Consider the following 14322-nt stretch of genomic DNA (forward strand, 5'->3'; position numbering starts at 1 on the left):
TACTGGTGGTTTGTCAGTGTCCTATTTGGCTGCATGGCCTTGCAGAAGCACTAATGTTCGTTCATTGAGGTAACCACGGTGGCGGTCAAGCAGAAAAGTGATCATTGTTTTTGTCGTCGGCTAATTTCCTTGTGTCTCTTTTGCTTTCACACGGGGCCCCACAGAAGATTCAGATTTGAAATCGGCTTCCCAAGAAGGTTAGTTCATGAGCATCTCGACTGTTTTTCTTGCAGCAATACTTTTGCATTTTTCTGACCTTTCGTCGCTTCTCATGCACTGCTACTAGCCGCACTACAATAATTTACTGCTGTCCTTGAAAAGCAGATGCCAAGTCTTGTGCTGGGAATCCCAATAAAAGGGAATCCAAATGACATAGTGGTCTCGAAAACGTTTAAGCCAGCTGCATAGTTGCCGTTTGTTCAAGACTTGCCCTGTTGGCTTTACATTATGTAAATACAGGTTCCATGAGAACTGGGTGCGCTTCCATCTTGAACAAATAAACAGTGCGACAGGAAATAAGATCAGGAATGCTGTAATCTTTTGTTCCTCTTCTGTCGTGCTGCTTATGTGTCCAAGTTTGCTTGTCTCTCTTAGCATGACAAAAAACACACCGCAAAGGACACAAGAAGTTGCTGTTTTATCTTGTTCATCTTAGTAATTTTTTTTTCTCATGCGATTCTTACGCTTGAGCTAAAGAAAGCATCTTGGCTAATTTTTGCAAGCAAGGTGCACTTATCATAGTGGAATAACTATTGAAACTTTTGTAAAATTGCACTTTCTCTGGCAGGGATCAAACCATGTTGAGTGATATAATTTTGCCCCTCCACTCTCTTCCCAATTCTACTGATAGATGTTGTCTCTTTGTTCCTGCTTTGACAGTTCAAGTGCAGTTGCGTTTTGTGCAGTCAACTTGATGCGTTTATTTACTCTCTCTTTTGTGCTCACATGGCTGCTGCTGTGAAAGGACTGAGAGGTGATGCTGTCCATTCTTTCGTTTGTGTTAGCTTCACTTGTGTCGCCCTGTGCTCTTGCTACTACACTGCTCAGAATTTCAGCAGACGGCTTGCTTGCATATGTGCAAGGAGATTTAACGCAACCTTAGACGCCCTCAGTAAACGAAACCCCATGACACTCCATTATGTTGAATTTTCAGGGATGGAAGTGCTGCTCCAATTGCTCCAAACTGCTCCAACTGAGAAATGTTGCTCCATGCTGCTCTAAAGTGCAATATTTGCTAGTAACTGCTCCAAACCTACTTCGAAATGGTGTTGGCAAATTTAAAAGAATGAAGTTGAACCATGGAACCATCCCGTGAGCATAAGCGAAACCAAAAGCAAGCTGTATACGCACTATCATCCTAGTATGCATTGCAGTGGCATAAAACCAGAAAAATCACAAGGGGTGACACATAACAGGCCATGGTGGCCAATTCGTATTATTATTATGGGTTGTATTTTTATTTATGTAAGAAATAAATAATGCTTTCAAATGGAATTTAAAAAAACAAGCATGGTGACTGAGCTTGAGCAATTGTTCTATTCAGTCTCTTTTTTTTTCACCTTTTGCAATTTACATAGTTCACACTGCTGAGGGGCACGCAACAGAGGTACGCAGTGAAAGATAAAGAGCCTTTTAAAATGTTGATTGTGCTATACTTAACTGTTAGCTCATTTATATCACACGCTCAAGCTAAATTTCAAGGGGAACACTTGCAAAGGCTGTCCTCCCCAGCCTGAACACAGAATATTCCGAACTCCTTTGACCCTGCGCCGCACCCATGATTTACACCAGTGATGCTACTATAGACGGCTTCAGGGTCTCAAGCATTGTACCCAAAAAAACTTCCGGTCGCCTCATTTACCAGCTCCTAACATCAAAACTGAAAGCACGTTTTGAAAGTGTAAGGAAACTACGTCTTTTGTTTTTCACATAAAGGAAACGTGCGTAAAGTACGAAGGAATGTTTCATAATTTTTATGTAGCTAAAAACAACATTTATTTAAATATATTTTGCCAAACAAGGGAAAGAAACTGTAGAAAATCAGCGGGCTATTTTCTAAAGCTCTTGTGATTCACCAATGTTTTTAAAGCACATCGGTGGACAAAACCGGAAGTCATCAAGGGGCTGTGCTTGTAAACCTTGGAAGGGTCTATACAGCATGTATACTAGCTGAATACTAGCATAAGGCATGTTTAATAATAAATACAAATATTTATTTGATGCTTCAGTGATATTTCAGACTGCAGGAGTCGTTAGGAACATGCATCTGCTCTGAAAATGCCAATGGCAATCCTAAGCTATAGCATTTTTTTCTGCTCCGAAGACACTTAAGCCCGCTGTCTAGCACCATTTTTCCTGCTCTATAATCTGCTCCAAAAAGCAAAAATGTCGCTTCTGTCATTGAATTGTGCTTGTGATAGGGGTCGCAAGTTGGGTCATTCTACTTGGGTATGAATTCATTGATTGATATGTGGGGTTTAACGTCCCAAAACCACTATATTATTATGAGAGACGCCGTAGTGGAGGGCTCTGGAAATTTCGACTACCTGGGGTTCTTCAACGTGCACCCAAATATGAGCACACGGGCCTACCACATTTCCGCCTCCATCGGAAATGCAGCCGCCGCAGCCGGGATTCGATCCCCGCGACCTGCGGGTCAGCAGCCGAGTACCTTAGCCACTAGACTACCATGGCGGGGGGGTACTTGGGTATGAAACGAGTGCAAGTGAGCTGACCAAAAGGGGCCTTTCATGTAAGCTGGTTTTGTATGCTAACAAATCTTCTAAGTGCACTGCTGACACCATTTATTTAGGCAGCGCTGGTGATGATTAAAAATGATGCAGCAAGGCTCATAATCGAACACTTATCCAATAATTATCACACACTAATCATTCTCAAAGCAGAGATGTTGTGAATACTCCACTTCAATTGCCATGTGGTGAATGAGTGTCTCACTGCATGGACTATATGAAGGAGCTGATCTGAATACACAGGCCCTCACATTAAGTGTTGTAATAATTAACTATCTTATATGTGTGTGATTAAATCTTGAAAACATTATGCAGTCAGCAGTGCTTTGCAGCTATTGTAAAATAATCACATGCCCAAAGCCTTCCATCTGCTTCATTTCTCTCGTTGAATTTTTGTGGGTGCGGATCAGTGAAACTACTTGGTGCACTTATGCTGACTACTGTGAAAAACAAAACAAGAAAAAAACAAAGTAACAGACGAAGAAAAACAAAATTGTCATTTGCGCTGTCCTGTTGCTCAATTTTTTTTGTTAAGTGCTGTATGTGAAGTCTCACACATTGAACGAGCGTAAAGTTATTGGCATTACATTATTCCTAAATGGTCTATATATGCACTTAATGTATTGTTAGAAGCATTCCACTCATATCAGCAGCAAAACATGCAGCTGGTACTTCATAAATGGCCATAAATCAGTAATAGAGTGTGTAAAGGTTGGTACCAATCTAAATGATGAGTTTAGACAGCCTTTGTTTTATGTAGAAGCCACTGCACATTAATTGTGATTCCGATAAAAGCACTGAGCTACCTTGTGCAGTCTTGCATAAATGCTGTGCAACGCTACGAAGACACATCATAAGTTCTTCGTTCAAAAGTGCTTTTAGGTGATTCTGTTTTTTATGTAAAAAGCAAACTAGGGGGTTGGGGTGCTCTTGCTACATTTTTGTTTCATCCCAACAGTGCAACGCAACATGTGTTTGCACACAACAGCGTTTTAGGTGGTTTCCTTTGTAGAAGCAGTCCTTGAGATGTGTAAACTGGCGTATATTTCTTGTACTGTTCAAGAAATGAACTTTTGTAGGAATATGGCAAACTGAACTTCAAAACAACAATATTGTGGTTTTGAACAGGCCTCACAACTCCTGAAGCGTATAACCCTTAAATCTTCACTTAGTTTTATATTTATTAATTTTTGTTGTGGTTTTATTCATTTGCACGCAATATTCTCTCATTCTGTGTCAGAATGGAAAGTGCCACCAAGACATGTGGTGATGCTGAACCAGTGCATGATTCAGCAGCAGCAGGCACTTTCCGAGCAAAGAAAAAAAATAGCACCATTAGCATTGAAGTGGAGGTGCCACAAATTATGAAATGTCTTTGCACGTTGAAGGTGTAACAAAAGGATTGAAACGAACTTGATGGAAAGAATTTTTTGAGGTGGCTAACAATTAGAAGCAAACTTGAAGAGTGCTCCTTTGTCCAGTGCCCCAGCAATGACCCATGTATCTCTGGTGTGTGTCTTTCAGTTTCTTTTTATTATACGCACGATGTTCACCTACCACAGAACCGTGGCAGTCACTGACATTGCCACATTATGATAGGCACACATTAATCAAGCCAAGTCACTGCTTAGTGGCCACTTGCTGAATCACACTTAGTGTGCACCTGCCTAGTGTGCTAGCCACGATGTTTTCACACGTTTGTGTACTCAAACAGCAGTTTGCTGCTTTGTGTCTGCACAGTCTTGTAGATTGTACTATAGCACAACTGTTCGGTGGGACACACACAACAAAGAGCTTTCTTGTGTTTTGTTAGTTGCACTGTACAACCGACAGTCGTGCTAATTGTCAACATGCCCATATCTTCGATTCTTGTACACATCTTACCATGCAGAGAAGCATTTGGCCTTGCTGGCGGTTGACACTCTGTGATAAAATCAGTGAGCACACATGTCACGAGCGCTGTGTGTGATCACAGTACCCTCCTTGCTAAAATCAGTCTAGTGTTATGCCACTCTTGGGTTTAAGCACATAAGCGCTGTGCATTTGCATTGTCCAGCACCATTTACTTTTGTTAGCGACACCATCTCAAGAAATCTTGATTTTGTAGTCTTACCACAGCTGCAAAGGATACTCAGCAGTAGGCAAAGAAACAATAACAAAGTCACACAATTTTATAGTGGCACAGTTGTGTGTATAATTTCGTGACCCTCGTTTAGCTATTACACGATGGGCTAGCTATTATTAGGATGTTTTATTATACAATCTTTTATCCTGCTCCCTGTGGTTTATTTCGACACTCTTTTTTGGAAAGAAGATGTAGGGATGAAGGCTAGAGTACAGGGATGAAGATGTAGGGATGAAGGCTAGAGTACAGTAGGCAGGGATGAAGGCTAGAGTAGTTAGGAGAAGTGTGGGAATGTTTGGGGGGTAGTACTTATCCCTGCCTTGTTCCTGCTCAGCGAATTAGTTTTCACAAATGAAGTCAGATTGCTTCTTCATTTCTCCACCAAATAGATGAGGAACGGAATACAGTTACACACAATTGAGGATGATGGATAAAACTGAGTTTTCAGAGGCTAGTGTAACTTGTGGCAAAATTTATATGCCATCGTACTCAAATAATGCATGCATGAAAGATGTTTAAAATTAACCTAAATGATGTACCTAACAATCATATCATATTTTTCGCACCTAAAACCCAAGGTTTTTTTTTACAACTAGAGTGCAGTTGTGTGAGGATATTGTCGCGGGTTATATGATTAAACGTGGCAATATTATTAAATGACAAAAGGTAGCCAACTTATTTTCAATGAAGTGAACATGATAGTCCTGTGTTCGTGTTCTTAAACACAATTTTTCTTCGTTGCACCATAGTCATGCATATAATTAACAGAAGAAAGTTCTGTGCCAAACTGTTGCATCTTTATTGTCATCGTAATATAAAAGCAAGCATGTGAAACATCTTCACAGCTCTAAAGTGCTGTCAGCCTAAGTAGTTTGACTAGCTAAACTTTTTAACTGTCTCATCCTCCACAAATTGAAAAAGAAAGAAATGCACATATATATTCAAGTGAACCAGGAAAAAGGCCATGCAAAATCCTTGGTGCGGTGTTCGGCAAAAGTTTTGGAACATCGTGCGACATCTCCTTAACTCATCTGATTAGCCACTGGTTGACGTGAAAGATCTCGCTCTCATCGAAGTGCTTTTCGCACACCTGCAGGGGATTAAATGTGAAACTACCAGTTTCTTGTTGCAGACCCGTCGTTTGCTTTCTAGGCAACATGCAATTTGTTGTCATTTTCTTTGTAACCAGATCAACACCCAGGCACGCAGCATACACGGCATCCTTTTCAATCTTCATTCACAGCACGCTTAACAGCAAACATATTGGCACGAAGTAGTGTGCTAGCCATGACGTTTTCGCACGTCCGTGAACTTTAGGCACATTCTGAAGGCATCAATTCTGCCAGAGCTAGATCTTCGCTAAGAATGAAGAAAACAAGTGTAAATTTAAGGGTTCATTTTCTTTGTTAGACACAAAACAGACAGACTGGATTTGATGCCTTCAGGTAGTATGCAAGGGATTATTTGTCAGCTGCTAACTCATGATAAGATTATGACATGTCACGTGATGCCAACTGGCAAAGTGTTCCACACTCGCCACAATGGCAACATGCGCGCTGACTGACACTTGCACAGAGGGATCACCACGACTGTAGCTCAGTGGAAAAGAATCGGATGTGTTATTCGAAGGTCGCAGGTATGGATCCTGCTGGTGGCAAGATATCTTTTCATCCACTTTTCTTTCCTCACGTTTACATTACAGTTACTTGTAATAACACCCCTTGGCATCATTGTCTGTCACTTCTCATCGTCTTAAAGGAGGCATTCTGCTCGGGCTGATGTGTTGTTTGTGGCGTGGTACGCAGATCTGCTCGCGAAGACTGTATCGGACGCGCACAACCGCACCTGCCTCTACAGTACGGAACAGATACAGGAGCTGATGAGAAAGCCACTAGACATCTCTCGAGTCATGCTCTACAAAAATATGGTGGGTGACATTTGAACGTGTGGCATCCACAAGTTCTGACTTCCATTTGAAAAGCAAGTAGTACTATACTGAGACAGCACACGATACGACAGTCGCCACAACATCCTCTTTCACATTTGTCAACAAGTTTGTTATTTTACACTGAGTGACAGCTGCACAAACAGAGATGGAAACCATTTGAACATGCCTGGAACCAACGTTTCAACTATTGTTCTCATTTACTTCAAGATAGTGCATTGGTGAGAACTGTTCAGAGACAACCGGTGTTGAAGAATTTCTCCTCTCTTGGAGCTCCCATCCTGTCCTGGACTCCTGCCTTGACTTTATTATCAGCAGGCAATGAGCTACCATGCTTACTATTGTTTCATTGTCTCACGCGACTTTTCAGCATACTTAGCTTCCCACTGGTAGGTTATTCTACAGCTTCTACGTTATGTGCTTGGGATGCACTATCTCGGGCTGCTTTTGCTTTCAGAACTTGTCCACACTTTTGGAAAATGTCAACTCGATGACCTGCATTCAGTGATGCACTGCTCAAAGAAATTAAAAACTAGTACAGTGAAAACCCTTTATAGGAAACAGAAAGCGATTTTTGTCTCAGGTGTCTCTCATAAGCAGGATGCAATGTCTTACCAAACCCTGTTTTAATGTAGCTCACACTGGTGTCTTTTACACCCATATCTGTTAGGTCAGTGTCTCTTATAAAGGGGTTTGACTGTATTTACGCTGCTACAAAACGAGACCAGACCAACATATGTGTGGTTGCGGTCATATAGGACCTTACAAAAGTCAGTTCATGCAGGCTCCTGCCTGACAATGCTTGGTGGCACTATAAAAGGGGAAATTACATCAAATTTGATTAGAAACTGTCAAGAGCGATTGATCAATAGAACATGTATTGCGCATGTCGTATTTTGCAATGAACTTTGTTATCAGATACTTACTATATTCCAAATCAGTAGGAAGTCAGTGCCACATGCAAGCCCAATCTGCTTCAATGGTGAAGCTGTTTAAGCTAGCCTATAAAGAAATGAGACAAGTACTATGTACGCCTCTGCAGCCTATCAGAAAACTATCATCATAAACGGGTGCTTGCAGCAGAAATGAGGTAAGTCTCACTACTCTTCTACTAAAAATGAAGAAAGCAACAGCTAGCCCAACAAATAGTTTCAAAGCGATAGCAGCGAGCCAAAGACCCTGAGTATGTTAGGAAAGGCAACTAAGTCTTCGGAGTTCGAACATCTTTCTGTGACTCTCTGTTGTTCTAGCTTGAACCTCTCTGCACTGACTAAAGAATCAATGTAGGAAAACCCCCAGCGAAGGCCCAGAAACAAACCAGATCTTCAGAGTTGTGAAGCTTTGCTCTTTCAAGTATTGCTTGATTTAGTGCAAGCTTCGCCAATTTTTTCCTCGCTTTTTTTGCCTCTCTTGCTTATTGCCGCTCTTAGGTGAACACAGCTATTAGCCGATGGTGGGGATGCAGTGGTGGGTGATGTCTCTGTAGCAGTCTATGTAGCAGCATGCTTTGTGCTCAGACATTAATATGCCTCATTTTGTGGAATCTCGAAATGGCTGCTCATTGATGCAGTTCACATGAACAACAAACATGTGATTTGTTGAGAGCTTTCATATAATGGCGAGTTTGCCAGCCAAATCTTGCGGTAACCATGGCATATAACCCATTGTAAGGCCAATGAAACTACACACAGACAACCTATAGCACACAGGGTATATTGGGAATGTGGCGCCGCCATAGAGTTTCATACCATAACACCTAGAGAAAAATCTGGCCCTGCGATCGTGTATCCCCATGGAAATTATGGGAAGCACAGGCTTCAGAGTGAATAGCGTTAGCTAGCGAACTTTCTACAAATCGTTTTCTATGGTTTCAGTTTCGTTCTTCATGCAGCATTGGTAGTGGGGTGTGGTGAAAGCGCTGAAGCACTGCCTTTGTTGTTTGAAGAAGCTGAAAACCACTAGGACTCTTGATTTGCTGCAATGCTGAAGCTTTACGAGTCGCATTTGACAGTTTAAACGAACCGTCGTCCAGTCACTGCTGTGCATAGATGTAGCGTCTCATGCCAATGCAGGTTGTTGTATCAAGTTCATGTTTTTTCATGAGCGCGTCTTGCCTAAACTCATTTGAATCGACTGCAAAGTGACGACGAAGCTAAGCAGAAGCACTGGCATGCTTCTCTGACCCATTTTCAGAACAAAACGAGAGGTGCGATGGGGGCAGAGGACTTGGACAGACGTATCTAGCATAACAGAAGACGTTGAGTGTTTCTCACTTTGTGCTCTACTGTTATATACATAAATAAAAAATGCATACTTTCAAGCGAAAAAAAGCATGTTTGCTGTCAAGTGCAGGAAAAATATTTTATGATATCTTGATGCAAATCTGGAACGCAGAGGCAGAGCGAGGAACACCCTGGTGGTTAAATTTGTTTAGGTTTAACTTCTATTGCATAGTCACAAAAACCTTTTGCAATAAAGTTTGCATACAACAAAATGTTTCAATTAGACATGCCTTCATATCACTTTGTTTTATACTTGGCATAGAAGTGTTGCGAATCTCAAGACTGTAATCCGTCCGAAGCAGATCTGAAGTTATAATCCCCATGGGGGTACACGCGCCGCTGAAAGAGCCTGCGTAGACAGTAGCGTCAGATTCCCCTCTAGGTATTATGGGCATCGCCAACATCGTCTCTACGGACCTCCTGTGAAAGGCGACCATTCACAGCAGTTCCAAGCCCCAAAAGCTCCTGATACGACCACATTGAACTCCCTCCCGCCGTTTGGTGCCACTGATGCCACCGTGCAACTAAGTGCCAACTGTTGCTTGGCAGAAATTAGGCCATGACGCACAGGCACCATAAGGCAAAAACAACTTTTCAGTGGGTGATTGCATCTCACAATCTTAGTTATTATGTTTATGGCGGTATATTAAGACTACGAGAAGCCATTTTACAGAAGATATAGTCTGCCATATACAGAAAATATTAAATTAAAGGAAGATGCAAGGCGAAAAATGAAAATTTCAGTAAAACTTGAAGTAGGTTAGAATTGCTTTTAAAGAGCACAATTAGGCTACTAAAAAGAGCTTATTGTCTCCTGCAAATGGTCGCCTGGCTGCATGAGGAGACTCATGCTCAAAATAACCACTATTGCAAAGATCTCATGGTCACCTTCAAAAACATACCTTTTCCGCATAGATGAGACTTCACTTATCCTTTAAAATGAGTTTTCTCAAGATCAAATTTTGACCAACTTCCTGTGTTTAGACATAAGTTTTTTTGGAACTACAGATAGTCCGATCAAGATGAAATTTTTCTCACGCATTTTTCAACATGTGAAGAGTGCAAGCATTTTCTTTAAAACTTGATACCACCTGTAATAACTATTACGAATTTAAAGTAAGCAATTAGTATGAGCTTAGAACTCCAAAAACTTTGACAACACATTTTTTCTTGTCGATTAAAATGTTTTATGAGGACTTTTCGATAGTTATTTATATTCTACAGTTAATAAAGATCAATATAAGCAAATATAGTGGCATAAAAAATTTGTCCAAAACAAACTACATTCCACATTGTCATGGCTTACAATAAAACTAGTTAGTAGACTTGTGCAAATATTTAAATGATTCGAATATTCTAACAAATAGTGGGGTATTCAAATTTGCTTCAATTCGAATTTAAATTACTGAAAATTTCGAAGTATTCACGAGGTAGAATAAATGCATAATATTATGAATGTAGTTTGTAAAGGTGGTTTCACTGCAGTGTAGGAATGCAAAACCGTGAAAGCACTTATCCAGAAGAAATCTGCTTTGCTGCCAAGCCCCCCTCCAAATTTAAAGGGGCCCTGCAACACTTTTTGAGCGGACGATAGTTATAGCGAGAGAACAAAATGACGACGCAGAGATAAGAAGGACATGAAGGACTTGAGCTCTTTTTGAGCATTGTCAGAAAATGCTGTCGATCTGTAGTTGAGGTTAACAAGGACACAGAAGCCAAATATTATAGCGCAGCACGTGGTGTGCGATTCACAATAAATTCTCAAAACCAGCTGAAAATTGCTCTGTTCTCTCGGCGAATCACTCCACAAGCTCAGAAAGCACGCGTGACGTATTTTCTTTCCCCATGCCATCCCTCCCTGCTTAGCTTCTAGCGCTTTCTTCAGGACGAGAAGAGAGAATGCACTTGCAGTGTGCGAGAAATCTTTGCAACTCCATGCGTACTGGACAGATTTTAAAAATTTTTGCAGTGGTGAATTCATGAGGCAATAAGCTTCTTTAGTGAATTCATTATAGCTACTTGAAGGTCGGACGGCCCCTTCAAGTGAAAATATTACCCTAAAATCAATTCATTTTATTAAGCTTAAAAGCTTGTCATGAAGGCTTATATGCTCTAAGTATAATAAATTTGTAAATGTTATGTGTTTTAAGGGTCATGACTCGCATCTTGTTGACAGTCAAATTCTGCTTCTACTCAAAGCTGTTTCGACTTACTTTGATCAAAAAAAGAAATTGAATTTGCATAGAGGCCCTAATTCAATTAAAAAAACATTGTGCAGGTTGCTTAGGTCATGATTAGTATGCCCATTTTTCTTTATATTTTATACATACTATTTGATTTCGACGGGAAATTATTCAACCAAAATCACTATTCACTTTGAATTCGCTTCGAACTTAAAATTGACTTTTCGCACAAGCCTATTAGTTACATATTTGAAATCCGCACAAAAGCCTATATATACCACAAGAGTTTCAATGCTTTAGGCTACAGATTAACGAAACTTTTTTTGTAGCTGCATCTCCCCTTAACGATAGTCTTAACGATAGTGATAATGTCATAAGGAAATGTTTATAAATTAAAATAAGATGGAATAACATAGGAATAAATTTTAGTGATTTGACTATGCACTGCTGTAATTTGTAAATAACGGTACGTATTTGGTGTTCCGTAACACATGTTTTCTCACGTTCACCGAAGTGATGATGGTGGATTGTACTGACGCTGTTGCTCCTTGTCATAGGCACACGAAGAGCTGTGGCTTGACTGTGCACAGAAGCTGACACAGATAATCCAGCAGATCATCGAGTTTGCCAAGATGGTACCGGGCTTCATGAAACTTTCCCAGGACGACCAGATCGTTCTTCTGAAAGCAGGTATTCCTCTCCCACCCAAGCAGTAATTGCTTCATTACAGTCATTCCGAACAGCACACAGGCCCTCATCAGGCACTCGTAGGGTCTCATCGGTGGTGTGCATACTGACCATATAGCTTCATTACGAATGTATCCACACCTGGATACAAGATGTGCAGAATACAAACACACTAAGTTGTGTCATACTAGCTGTAATAATTGTACATGTATGAACAAGGTCATGTTGTCAGACTGAAAGCATGTTTCTGTGTTTATATCGAACTGTGAATACCAGTATCACTATACTTATCTTAAAAGTAATGTAGCCTGTGTCATTCTCTCGTTCAATAATGGCAACTTTTTGCATTTCGCTGCGATATCCAGAAAATGATACGGTGACCCAAGTCATTGTGTTTGTTGGCTATTTTGCATGCAGCCTGTATTTGAGTGAGTCATTTTTATTAGTCAGTTGCTGTGGTCATTTCCTTCCTTCAATCCTCTCCATCAATTCTTTTAAACTAACTTTCATGTCTGTACTGATCCACACAAATAACACCAAAGGGCAATTCCGCATATGAAAATTCTTTGTGGGAAGTGCATTGGGGCTGAGTAACAGCTCTGTGGGTAACCTGTTTCACTTTCAATCTCATCACACTCGGCATTTAAGGAGTTGTGCTCTGGACAGTTCGTTCAAAGCAGTGAAATTGTTCTATACTCATTAAAAGTATGAAATTATTTTCATTCAAATTTTGAAATTATTCATGCATGTGGTCACCTTAATGTAATTCTCATGACATGAAAACCGTGCAGGAAAATGAGAGCACTTGGCATTGGCTAACAGCATAACATTTAAAACACAAGCATGTATATGCTTCTTTTAAGAGACAAATTACACGAGAGGTGGGAAAGCCTCTTTTTAAGTGGGCTTTCTAAAAAAGCGTACCTATAATCATGTTGTTAGCCTGTATCGAATCCTGTATGCCTTTCTTGTCTCGTTTGGCCGCACTGTTTTCTGTTATAGAAGCCATGCCATCATTGACCTAATTTGGCATTGTGTCTTATCTATTCACTACGAGGCCATTGAACAGCTGGATTGCTCGTTTAAAGGGACACTAAAGTGAAATAACAATTTATGCCTGAGTGAAAGCTCAATATATGACGTCTAAAACGACATTATTATCAACAGCAGTGCCCTACTCAAGAACACATGTGCTACGATAGGTCATTCGCGAATGATCCCGATTACGTCAGATGTACCGCCTACAATTAATCACTAGTAATCGAACTAGCTGCACTAAATAAAGAACCTTTCGTGCATCAAGAGACGCAATAAAATACTGCTTGTTTATTTCTGCTTGATTTGTGGAAACCGCCGAGCGCCTCTATGGGGAATGACGCGAGTGGTTCAAAAGTTCAATTTTCGCCTGGTTAAACTGGACAGGCCGTGCCATCTAGTGGGGCCCAGTTGAATGAAAACATGTCTGCCACCTCAGAGCCAATGGCAGGAAACTGCTCAATGGCCGTTGTTGCTGCTGTGGCTCTCACTGCTTTCGCTGGGCTGCTACTAGTGTCGGTGGCTGCGCAGTAACCACCGGAAACGTGCATGGCAACAGTGACGTGACACGTTCTGCTTGAGGTGGGTATTTTTATGTGTGCTAACCCGATGCGGGCCACTGAAACGTGATTTTATTTCTAAATAAACACTTCCTTGACACAAAATAACACTACAAGGTTTCTGGACCGCTATTTCAACAATCAATTTTGAGATGCCTTCAGTGTCACTTTAATGAAATCTATTATAAACCCCCATGACCCTACTTAGCATGCACCGCATGTTGGTTCGTTCATGTGGAGGGCCCCGTAATTCCTTGCTTGCAAATGTTGCGTGAAACTCTTGTGTTGGTGCTTTTTTTTCCTGCACACATATTTTGCTTGAGGCGCTTTCTGCACCAAGATACGCTGTTGGAGACTGCGCAACTCTTATGGAGGAATCGAAGCAAGGAGATGATGTGCAGCGAGGGTGATTGGCTAAGAAAGCCACTACTGTCTTTGTTGCAGGGAGTTTTGAGTTGTGCATACTGAGGATGAGCAGGTACTTTGACGTGGCAACAGGATCGGTGCTCTACAATGACAGTCTGCTTCCGATGGATGCTTTTATCACGCAAGGTGAGCAGATTCAATCAATCAAGCAATCAATTATAAATGTTTATTGTCAATGTAACAGTCACTCCAGGTGACAAGTGGCTTGCATACTTGGGTGAGTGTGAATGCCAGTGATGTCCATGAATCATTTGATATTATAAGCTTGCTCAATAAAGCAGGAACATTGATATATGTCTTCTTTGAAAGTACTATCGCCAACAGTAATT

At 40.9% G+C, this 14322-nt stretch overlaps 1 protein-coding gene across 6 annotated transcripts in view; it reads left to right on the forward strand.

Moving 5' to 3' along the window:
* Positions 1–14322, forward strand: part of Hr3 (nuclear hormone receptor 3 ROR-beta) — a 181984-nt gene that overhangs the window by 136525 nt on the left and 31137 nt on the right. For 4 of the 6 annotated variants that reach the window (XM_075893943.1, XM_037423644.2, XM_075893945.1 and 1 more), the window contains 4 exons: positions 165–197; positions 6681–6802; positions 11843–11975; positions 14012–14119. In XM_075893943.1, the coding sequence (XP_075750058.1) occupies positions 165–197; positions 6681–6802; positions 11843–11975; positions 14012–14119 (396 nt within the window). The remainder of the gene's footprint in view (positions 1–164; positions 198–6680; positions 6803–11842; positions 11976–14011; positions 14120–14322) is intronic. The other 2 variants (XM_075893944.1, XM_037423645.2) reach the window with 1 other exon arrangement.

The sequence above is a fragment of the Rhipicephalus microplus genome, chromosome 4, assembly GCF_043290135.1.
Source record: "Rhipicephalus microplus isolate Deutch F79 chromosome 4, USDA_Rmic, whole genome shotgun sequence".
Classification (NCBI taxonomy): Eukaryota; Metazoa; Arthropoda; class Arachnida; order Ixodida; family Ixodidae; genus Rhipicephalus; species Rhipicephalus microplus.